Below are 12,340 nucleotides of genomic sequence, written 5' to 3'. Positions count from 1 at the left end.
GGAAGCACTATGTAAAATCTCCATTGCAAATCATTTGGAGTAGAAACTTAAGATAAAGAAAAAACACTGGCAACATAATTAGTCATCGGAATATGTGAATCTAATTAAAATATTACTCAAAAACATCTGTTAGGGAGAGGAAGCAGCCTGCAGGAATTATTCAGTGCTCCTAGACCTATATTCTAGAAGAGTTAATTATTCACTTTCTCTTATGCTCATATTACAAAATAAAAAATGGGGGAATAGAGCTAGGTACACTTGAAGAAAACAAAATTAATATCTACAATACTTCATTTCATTTCCTATGAGCTGCATACAAAAGCAAGCTGAAACAAGCAGTATTCATCTGCATTATTCTGTATAAACTAACCGTAATTTCATATACAACTTCCCATTCTTATCTTATTCTCTACTACAGAAAGACAAAATAGTCTAATACGTTTGTTTTATCTTTCATTTTTAGAAGACTGTGGAGGTTACAACCACAGAAAGCAGCCACTTTTTCCATTTTCTATGTTTCTTCGAGATGGTCTGACCAAAGCTATTTGCTGGTATTAATAATTCCCATTTGTAAGATGAAATATGCTAATATTTTTGATTTTGAATAATACAGATTTATGCTGATCTGCTTCATACTCCCCAACAGGAGATGAAATACTAGCAAATTTGAAAATTGAAGATAAGAGTTTCCTATGTAATTTAATACACAATGAATTAAATGACTAAAATTAAAAAAAAAAAAAAAAAAAAAGCCTGAATAGGAAGAATGAGCAATCTTTGTCATCCATGGTAGGACAAAATAATAAATTCTTAGAAGTTCTCCTATTATCAAGAAAAAAATTCTATTTAGATTAAACCTTGCTAAACCCTAAAATGATAATTTGTCAGTATTCCACTGTTCTACCAATGCTGTACTCATTTGCTAGATCCCTTACTTTTATCTGATGGTATTACAATGTGAAATTGCTGAAAAGCATCTTGCTAGGGGAAATAGAAGCTCTAGATATCTCTGTATTGAAATCCATGTCGGTTGAGGGTGTAAAGAACCACACAGAAGTAAATTCATTTTGTTTATCTAGTAGCCTTAACTATAATCTCCTCTGATCGGAGTTCCCAAGTTTTCTTGTTAGCCTTGTTTTGAACTAATGATGTACAACTTGCAGCTTTCAGCACAACATCCTAAACCTTGATTAAAACCAGGTTTCAACCATAAGGAACACTTGCATGTTAAGACATATAAGCAAGAATTGCTTATATTTCCAAATAAGTACATAAAAGTGAAAGTGCCAGCATTAAACTGTAATAAATATTTTACTCCAAATGAAATACAGATAAAATGACTGCAGGTTGTTTCTGCAAAGCAGCCTTCTGATCTTCAAATACATTTTAAACTTTAACCAAAAAAGATGAGAAATAAAACATTATAAATTTATTAATAAAACAACATGAATAAACCATTGGGATAGACGTGTCTATTGTGTAGAATGGAACTGTTCCCAGCCCAGAGCTGCCCTCATGTAGAATTCATGAGAGATGTTCCAACCCAGAAGTATTTGGTTTTAGGTCCCCTTGTTCTCACTCAGGGTGCCTAAAGGAGGGGTCAGATCCTCATGCTTCTGCACTGCAGCTCCCCGACAGCAAGCAGGGGCAGGATGCCTCTCCCATCTCCCCGCTTCCCTTGGTGGCAGCCTAGATAACTGGGTTCCCAAAGAGCAACATCATTTTGCATTGTAAAATATTTGTGGAAATACTTCCCCTGCATTCTCATTTCCATCCGAGAAAGTCAAAAGGATTTAAAAGAAACAAGGAGCAATAATTTATATCGCTACAGGCTCCTTAAGCCACATTCACTGTCCCTTCTGCATAACACAGGAGGAAAGCCAAGCTTTTTTTTTTTTTTTTTTTTTTTTTTGAGCTCTACAGCCAAGTTACTCATCTCTGGGATAAAAATTAGACCTGACTGCTCTCCTCAAGCTTCCCTCCCTCCCTGGTTTGAGCTACCATTGAAAGAAAACAAAACTGCAGGGCTAAAAATATTACACAAGCTTGTGCAAATGCACAGCTACATTTCGCTCTGCTGTGGGCAAAGGTCATCTGGATTACAGAATATCGAAAATACATCTGCTACATTCTATACATTGTTTCATTATCTTTAATGTAAAATCATTATCTTTAATGCAAAATACTAAATACTGTTTGATATTTGTCTTTAAATTAGTTCATTTTGCTTATAAGACAAATACAATAAAGGGAATGTTTTAACAACACTGTGTCCTGATTTTAAAATACCATATGTGTAAAGATTAAAACAACAGATAGGCAGATGCAATACCCATGTCATTCAGCGAAAGCAATGAAGACAGTCATTTTAAAAGGCAGAATTTTCCCCACAACACTGACAAACAACAACTCATCATTAGCTAAGTTTCAATACACAAGCAATTTCATAATGGGCTTAAATACCAGGGGCACAAACGCAAGAATTCCACGACAGTGCTTACAGAAGCACCTCACATTATACAAAACAATTCAGATGACTTACACGCTTCCTCTGAGACAGGAACATTCCCAAAGGACCCACTCTGAGGTCAACAAAAGCATCTTACACTCTTAACAAGTCCAGCAAAGCAGCTGCAATGTCAGAGTATACTGACTCCAAAACTCCTGCAAAAAGCACCGCTGTGCTACTGCAGAGATTCATGCACTGCCTTTGACACTGAGGAGGCTTCTTTGAAACAACAGTAGAAGCAAGCAATATAAATACTATTTAAACGCTAAGAGAGAAAAAACATGACAGAAGCAAAAGAAATCTTTTATTAAGGGAGGATCACTGGCCTGTTTCTGTCAAACATCCAAGAGCATCATATATCAAATACGTCACAAGCTATAGCAAACTCTGAAAACTCAAGGAATTTCACAATGGGGCTTTGTATTTTGTGCAAGTTCTGTGGTTGCACAAATCCAGTAGGTGACTAAAACGATCCAACAGTCATCTACAGCCACGATTTCACAGGCAATCCTTGCCACAATAGAAAGGCAAAGTAAAGCACACTAGGAGTGGAGAGGAAAATATTAAATGACATACACACAGTGGGATTAAGACTGATGTTTACCTTTATATTTTCAAGGCTATATGCACGTATTTGACCTAACTCTTCTACCTGCAAATTAGTAACTCCATTTCCTAATTGCACCATTGTAAATAGAGAGTGGCAGGACAGCAGCTAATAGAAATACTTCAGACAGCCTTTGTTATTACAAGCAAAATTCCTGCACAGAGAATCACATGGATACCTCTTCTCAGAGCAGGCATTGTTATTATAATGTAGCTGTTGGTAGTAATTTCCCGGAGAAATGAGAAGGTGAGCGATCAGCCTTAATGACTAGCTTGTTTACAAAATACCAGTAAATAACGGCAACATTAATCCCTATGCTCTCAATTTCTTGCATTAAAGTACAGGACTTTTATGAAGAGCTAAATTCAGGTTTAATTTAAACAGGTGTGAATTCACAGTAGGTCTATTGACACATGCTATAAATTAAATCAGAACCTTGTCCTTAGTTAAATCCTCCCCATGTCTGAGTAACTACAGTAATCACAGAGCTGCTCTTCTCACACAGCAGCAGCAATTCCAGTATTTCTTTTACTAATTGAGCATCTTTACCCCTTTAACAGACACAGGTACTGAGCCTGAAGTGCAAAGAGGTGACTTGCCCAAAAGTCAGGCATCTACCCAGCCATCAAAGCGAAAGACCCACAAAGATTTAGGCAGAGGCAAAAGCTCTATTAAACGGGCCACTGCTCCCAAGGTACAAAACACACACTTGGGTGACTTACAAAATATTAATCTTACATGTTTCTATGTCATTAAACTCAGCTTTGATCTGTAGCCTTGTATGGATTTATAACGGAAAGTGCGTGTTATCCAGCTAGAATAGAGGAAACGAATTCTGATATCATCAGAATTGATCTATATTGACGCCAGTGAAGCTGTGCACGATTTAAGCTGGCATATTTCAAATCAAAACTTAGTCCCAGGACTGAGAATTAGGGACCATGTGACACTTACTGATTCGCTGTGTGAACACGGGCAAATACCTCATCAGTGTTCCCCATTTCCCTTCTACTTATACATGGCTAATCTTACTTTGCCTTTGCAGTCAGCTGTTTAAAATTATTGATATTATTAAAGTTTATCACACCAACTAGAATCTGATCCTGGACACTGACGTTGAGAAAGAGCCTTCCCAATAATTTCTGTGGGGAAAAGGAAACAATTTTTTTCTTGCTTTGTTTTTAAAAAAACAAGTTATTAAAAAAAAAAATCCCCTGGCCTCAAGCACTCTAAAGCTATATCCCATGATCAATCTAGTGGTATTTCAGCATGTAGTAACACCTTAATTTCTAGCCTGCAAATCTGAAAGACGCTATCATGAACTATAGCCAAAGTCAAGGTGTCATAAAATAATGCAGCCACAGGAATTGAACACGAACCCAGCTCCAAGTCAGAGGGTGCATTTCACACTACATGGTGTGGGAATAAAAATGCTGTTTTTGCAGAGTTACATTGTTTAAAGGTAAGGAATGGAGTATTGAGATATGCTTGCAGTGATAAGAAAACTTAGCAGGTGACCTTGTAAAATGCAGACAACCAGACTCCTTAGAACAATTAGGTGAAAATCACGGTGTTAAGTCAAGTCAGATAAGTGAAGAAACATTACCACTTCAAACAGTAAAAAAGTCAAAAGAAATTTGAAATTTAACAGGCCGGCAACTGAAGGCCATGCATTGTCTGTGAAGCATCAGATAGATTGTGAACCTGGATTACCCACTCAGTGGGGAAACAGGGGAGGGTCCTGTCATCAAAAAGTATATAAACTGTGTTTTGGAACCAGTAGGTGCGCTCCTGCTTGTGGGATGCCCGCCACTGCAATCGCGAATAAATTACCACTTCACTGAGATCCTCGCCTGAGCCTAAGTTATTGGCTATGGAGTGTTTCTCACAATGGGACTCCAGCACTCTGCTGCTGGTTCTCTCTACTTTAGAGAGAAAGTCTATCTAATTGCATAAACACATCTAAGTCTGTTTCAGGAGTAAGCGGAACCTAGCACCTTATAGCAATCTGACAACCTGAAATAGGCTAAAAATTGTGGTGTTGGAGAAATGGCTTGAGTTTCTTACTAGAGTTCAACTGAGATGTGGCAAAACAAAAACAAAAAAAAAACTTCTTTACATCTGCACAGACATCCTGTAAAGCAAAAACCCAAGAACTGCATGAGCAATTCAGTGGGGAAGAGGATAGAAAATGGACTTGAGTCTTCTTTTCAGCTCACGAGCTAGAGAGGGATGCAGTTCCCTGTCATACCATGTAGTTTCAGCTGTATGTTCCAAGACCACCCTTTTTGTAGATCACAGTTGTGTCCTCTCCCGGACCTTCTACACCAGAAAAAGGAAATAAAAAAAAGAAATATGCCAGCTCAGTATTCTGGCAGACTAAACCACTGAACTGAATGTTCTGATATTCTACAATGACAGATACCTTTGTTTTAGTGAATTGAAGGTAAATGCACTCTTCTTCAATGGAAGAAAGTAACTGTTTTTAATACTGTTATTTTGAAGCATTTCTGTCCAGAATTTATATTCACGTACCACAGAGTAGCACTTTCCTAGTTAAAATAGAAATATTTATACTATACCACAGATAAGCAATGATCCCCATGAAATTGGTCATTCATTACTTGCCGTTAATATATATTTTGCTTAGCCTCAGGCAAAGCCTCAGGCAGTTTGTGCACTAATAGGCTATTATTAGTTGCCATTAACTTTGACAACACTAATTTAAATGGGAATGTTGGTTTTTCACACAATCTGTTCAATGCTTTCAAAACAACCAGAATATGTTTAAACAGTGATAATGACAAGAGTCAGTATGTCTATGAAGGAAAATAATCCTCACATAAATTCTCTTATTTGAATAGTCAGAAAACATGATAAAGCACACCGATTATGATCAAAGTGCATTCAAGAGAAAAGTGACAACCTCTATTAGCTACTTGGAGTAAGAAGGCACTGTGAACTATGTAGGCCAAAGACTAAAAACCAGAATTTTTTGACCCAGTACCTCAAATTTCCTAATGGCACTAACTATTGGTATAGTATGCTTAACTTTTTCCACTAGATTTGGGTTCAAGTTTACCACATATAACATTTTTAAGTAACCTGGTCACTGTTCATCTTTCTACGTTAGAAATATATGTTCTCAGAGTAACAGGCTTCATGGAGGAGGCACATACCTTGATTACTGACACGTGGGGCTTGACAAAGATTTAAAAAAAATGCATCAGGTCATTTTTATACCTATAGGGATAAAGATCCTAGTTACACCCACTCAAAACACTGGTCTCACAAAGACCAAGGATTTGAAGCAAGGGTTGTGTTTTGTCTGTTCACCTGTTCTTTAGAACACAATTGTTCTGCAGAACTACAAGTATTTTCATCCGGAATGATGTAAGTACAGACCTACTGGCATTCTGCACCTCCGGAATAAAAACAATCTGTCTTTGATGACCTCAGGTAGATTAAAAAAAGAAAAAAGTTAAGCTCAAGGCAGTGCAGGTCAGCTTTTGTCTCGTCTGGAATAATTCCTATTTATTCAATCTTCCGATTATGTCTGCACAGTAGTAACAGCAATATCAAGCAGATCTATGCAAATAACCATTCAATTATCTTATCATACTACTTTTGGCTCTCAAACCACACAAGAATTTTGGTCAGTCCATGCTACCTCCTTATATCCTGATTAGCTTAGTCCTTTTAAGTTAGTTCAGCTTGTCCCTTTTAAGTGAGTTTGATCTTTGCTCTAAACAGCACTGCAGGTACAGATATATCTTGCGTCAGGTAATGTGGGAATAAAAATGTTGTTTTTGCAGAGTTACATTGTTTAAAGGTAAGGAATGGGGTATTGAGATATTTTTACAGTGATAAGAAAACTTAGCAGGTGACCTTGTAAAATGCAGACAACCAGACTCCTTAGAACAATTAGGTGAAAATCACGGTGTTAAGTCAGATAAGTGAAGAAACATTACCACTTCAAACAGTAAAAAAGTCAAAAGAAATTTGAAATTTAACAGGCTGGCAACTGAAGGCCATGCATTGTCTGTGAAGCATCAGATAGCTTGTGAATGTGGATTACCCACTCCAGTGGGGAAACAGGGGAGGGTCCTGTCATCAAAAAGTATATAAACTGTGTTTTGGAACCAGTAGGTGCGCTCCTGCTTGTGGGACGCCCGCCATTGCAATCGCGAATAAATTACTACTTCACTGAGATCCTCGCCTGAGCCTAAGTTATTGGCTATGGAGTGTTTCTCAGAATTTGGGAGCTCGTCCGGGATCCAGTCACCTACCGGGGAGCCCCACCGCCGCAGCAGCAGGAAGGCATGCCCCGCTGATTTCAGCGGTCCTGTGCATCGGCGGTGGCGGACTGCGGAGAGCTGACAGAGGGCCCGAGACTGATGAAAGAGGCAGGATCCGTGAAGTAGCGGGGAAGGGAAGAAGGTAGGCACTCCGGGTTTAAGAATTGATCCTGTAACTCTGTGCACAGACCAAGGTCAGAAATATTAAGTATTGCCTTCGGGGTCGGGTGAGACTCTGTGATGTGTGATGTGTGATTGAGACGTACTTTTGTACGAAGCAAGTGTGGAGTCCTGATCTGCGGTTCTGTAGCTCCGCAAGGGGCTTCCTTGCGTGAGCAAGGAAGCTACTTCCTTCAAGTAGCTTCCTTGTGTGATAGCAATATCAGGGTTCCCCCTGCATTCTCTACAGCTATAGGTAACCGTACAGCTTGCCTCTCACGGCAGGGTGTGAGGGCTACCCGGCATCTGGGAGAATTTGCCTTGTGCACGAGGACCTTGAATGCTACCAAGGACTTGACGGGAAACTGCTCAAGACTTGAGATCCCCAGGGCAGATCTCTGGTGGTACTGTGGAGGCAAGATCTTACGGTCCACCCTACCATCTAACTGGGGAGGCACTTGTGCACTTGTACTGGTTTTGGAACCAGTAGGTAGGCTCCTGCTTGTGGGACGCCCGCCATTGCAATCGCGAATAAATTACTACTTCACTGAGATCCTCGCCTGAGCCTAAGTTATTGGCTATGGAGTGTTTCTCACAGTAACATCTGCCTAGAGCTTTGAATGAGTAAGAAAAACTCAAGGAATATCTTAACAGAATAAAATTTGAGAAAGTATATTTGTAGATCAATGTAAAGCAAAAAAAATCCTGAGAACAGGTTTACCAGAGTCTACACATTTGGCTGCCCTAGTGTCATCACAGAGAAGCTATTCTGCATGTGTACCAGACATGTGCTCACAGAGCAAAAAAATAACACGGCAAAAATCAACAGACCTTTTCAAAATATAGACAGTAGTAGCAATTAGTTTTCTCAAACAATGCAACAACTGTATCTTCCTCGTTAATTTTACTCCCGTTTCAAGTTAACTGTCTTCACATGCCATTTGGATAACTGTTCTAAAGCCAGAATTTCTGAACATCTATTTTTACAGCAATGGCATGGTATCACGGAATCCAGCATTTTGTGAGTTTCCAGCAACTGCTCTAATGTGCTCAACCAGTTTCACACCACAGAAGTTGCTGGTTGGCATAAAGAAAAGTCTACTTTCACAGCAGTAGCTGACAGGGATAAATGTAGCACTTGTGGCTCTCTGCTAAAGCACTTTGTACAAATGACTGCATAAAAAGAGAAAGATTTGTCATTTATTACTTCATTTAAGTAGAGATTTAAGAATGTCTGTGCTCAAAGAATGCTTTGTTACTGAGTGCCAGTCCAGATGGAAAACGCTGCTCTCTGGATCAGAATTCTTGACTGTGAACTTACCTGTGAAGGTCTACACAATATAAATGAATATAGCTTGAAATACTGTCTTCAAATTTATCCACATTAACTTATAAGACTATAAATATAATTACTCAACTCCATAAGAAGCACTGATGCCCACTCTGTTTTTATCCTGCCCCAAGACAACTAAGATTTCAAATAAGCTTGTGGTCACAGTTTCTCTCTCTCTTCCAGCTTAATTTTGCATTCACTTTTCTCTCCCAACTGCTTTGTTAAAAATTATATTCAAATACCTAACCCATAGAATCATTTTAATTAAAAACTTGTTATAAAGCTTACAAAGATCCAAACAGTAAAGCTACATGCAGAAACACCACTCAGTTCTATTCTAGGTCATGTAAGAAATGTGTTTAAATTGATTAAATTCATTCTGTAAGAAAAGCATTTAGAAGAAACCACTCCATTCTTTGTTGATGAAACCTAATGCTTATGTCTCCATCTTAACAACCCTTAACCCACGGATCCTGCAATGCACGATGAGGAAGGTAACAAAAGCATTTCCTTTACTACCTACAATAATTTTCATCTACAGCAAGATTGACATACTTAGTGCAACTTGTATGGCTAGCAAAACATCATGAATACCCAGCTGCACCATTGTATTCAATACTGAAATACATAACTTGGTTGCATGCTTAATCCTGATTCAGTATGTCAAATTCCCAGCCACCTGAAACATAAATGACCACGTGCATTTCTTAGTCTGAAGAGTAAAAGCATGCACATTCCTTTCTGAGATAACATTCCCTTTAACCATTTCCATAGTCCAACTGATTCTAGACAAGCCAGATTCAATTCCTTCAACCGTCATCTAAAAATTAAATGCCTTAGGAAAACACAAAAATAAAAGTAAAACAAACAACCCCCCCACACAACAACACTTTACAGAGGATGACTCCTACACAAAATTTTACAGAAGCAGGATGCTACAAGATGGCAGGCATCTGCTGATCTTCATGCAAATAGGGGGTGCCATCTGAAGATTAACTGGTTCTTGCAACATGATACAATGTGATAGCACAGAAAACTTAATCCTCAAATGAGTATTTCATTAAAAAGGAGTTGTGCCCTATAACCTTTTTTTTTTTTTTTTTAATAAACTCATGCTGATAATCTACTGTCTTTGAAACTCTATTGGACATTATCATTGGTATTGATATATAAATGAAATTATATTTCCAGGTTCATATTTAACAAATGAAAACCCCATATTGTAACTACAGAATGGACATTCATGAGTGAACTCTTTCATGTTATTACTACAAACTTACTAAAATATATCACTGTCAACACTGAAGTGTCATCTGCCACTTTCACTGTTTCTCTGGTCTCTTAACCAGTAAAAACAAACAAACAAACAAACATACAAACCAAACTACACTTATTTAACTACATTTAACTATTAACATGGTTAACCACTTAGTTAACTACATTAACTACACAGAACCATAGAATATCCTGAGTTGGAAGGGATCCACAAGGATCCTTACGTCCAATTCCTTATCATCGAGTCCAACTCTGACATGTAGCTACTAAACAGAAATTGAGAGATGAGCTAAGCTTGTTGATATCAAGATGATAAAATTGTTTACATATTCTTACTATTACAGTTAAGGAAACATTGAGAGCAGATTTTCATTGATTATGATGCATTGAGATAAATAATTTGACTCTTTTCCCCTTGTTACTCAATTTAATACATGTTTTGCCCTCCTAAAACATAAGTCAAACAAATAAACAAAAAAATCCCGAAAGAGAATGAATACTTGAAACAAACAAACAAAAACTAAAAAGTACTACTGACCCAGAAATCCCCCCTCCATATCCAGAGGAACATAGAACTGAGATTTGACAGAGATATGCTCAGCCTGCCCTGTTGATTAAGGCATCTTAGGGCTTAGCCTAACTCTTGAGACTTCAAGCTACAACCAGAAGCCAGCACATGCAGGATGGATTGCACACAAAACGTGTGATTTAAGCATACAGCATAGATTTATTTTAGAACCTAATGCATAGGCCACTAAAATAAAGTGATAATCTCCCTGTTGCATAAAAACAGAGAATATAGGAAAGTAATTGCTCTTTAGAATAATGCATTTTAACAAAAATTTGATCTCATTTTTTGTCTTATTTTCCATCTACACTATAAACACAATCCAAATACTAAACAGTCTTTTCAACTTTCATATAATATATAAACCTAAGGAGGAAGGAGGGAAAAAAAAGAAAAGAAAGGAAGAGAAAGGAGAATAAGAAAGTTTCAATGAATTACTACTTCTAATCAGTACATTCGATGCATTTCTTTATTACCATTCTCCCCATCAGACTTCCTTTCGTGGTCAGTGTCAGTCAGGGACAATGCTGAGTTTGCCCGGCTTGACAAACAGGAGCTGTGCTCTGATTTCACCCCCCTCATCCACATCCTCAGGGCATGATCTGGCGATGCTCCACCTTCGGTTTCAGTATCCACATCTGAACCCACCTCTACTGGGTAGCTGTGCTCAGATACACCATGTAAATCTGTTTGGTAGCCAGAGCACAGAATATGGGGAGTCTCACAGAATTCCATGTCTGGAAAAAAAAAAACAACAACACAAGAGGTGTTTAGGAAAAAAAAAGTGAAAAACAATGTACGTTTGGTGTTCTTTAGGAGAATCTGTTTTGAGAATTAATATTGTTAACACTATTAGAACCCTTTTTTGGTCAATGACTCACTCTGCTATCTAATCTACTAGAACATAATTCTTTAAGAGTGCAATTCTAAAGTATGTAATACTGTACTGCAATTGTGTCTTTGTCAGATAGAAATATGTGGCAAAATGTGTACACGCCCACACACAGATAGCAACATATCAATTTACAACTGAAGTGAGTTAATATCAAAACCTTAAAAATACAGATACTTTTGTTTTTTGTCAGAAAAGTAACAGTTTTAAAATTAATCTCACAAATCAGAAAGCTAACAGGATTTTATCATAAGATAAAAGATATCATAAGCACAGAGAATTTACAAATATAGAATTTACAAAATAATGTCAGAAATATTTGGTTAATCACAGAAAACAAAGAAAGGCTACTTACCATTGACTTGCTCTTTGAGAGTGCTGTCCTTGCATATTCACACCAGTGGGTTTTGGTTCTCCAGTGCTGGTGAACTACAGGAACTTCCTAGAAGAGCAGTGACTACTAGGACTGTACAAGTGCCATCTCATGACACCAAGTGATCAGAGATTTGGGAGAGTTGTACAGTGCTCAATACTTCAGTTATTCTTATTAAACACCACAACTGTAGGGCAATCCAAGGAAAAACAGAAGGTGGACAGGAACCATAATGTGAATATGCAGAGGAAACATTCTCGAAGAACTACAGGTAAGTAAGACACATTAGCAAATTATAACTTTCCTTTGAGGTGGCCTCTGCATAT

General features: G+C 37.8%; 1 protein-coding gene across 17 annotated transcripts in view; it reads right to left on the bottom strand.

Annotated features, from left to right (window-relative positions):
* The window catches only part of TENM1 (teneurin transmembrane protein 1), an 854,834-nt gene that overhangs the window by 214,488 nt on the left and 628,006 nt on the right, over nt 1–12,340 (bottom strand). For 14 of the 17 annotated variants that reach the window (XM_080553265.1, XM_080553267.1, XM_080553268.1 and 11 more), the window contains one exon: nt 11,226–11,486. The exons of 1 other annotated variant lie outside the window; for it this stretch is intronic. In XM_080553265.1, the coding sequence (XP_080409391.1) occupies nt 11,226–11,486 (261 nt within the window). Of the gene's footprint in view, nt 1–2,542; nt 2,565–11,225; nt 11,487–11,996; nt 12,084–12,340 lie in introns of those variants that run through there. 2 more of the 17 variants (XM_080553259.1, XM_080553262.1) reach the window with 2 other exon arrangements.

This window comes from Anser brachyrhynchus, assembly GCF_964034855.1.
Source record: "Anser brachyrhynchus genome assembly, chromosome: 13".
Lineage (NCBI taxonomy): Eukaryota > Metazoa > Chordata > Aves > Anseriformes > Anatidae > Anser > Anser brachyrhynchus.
This window is presented reverse-complemented; position numbering and strand designations above follow the sequence as displayed.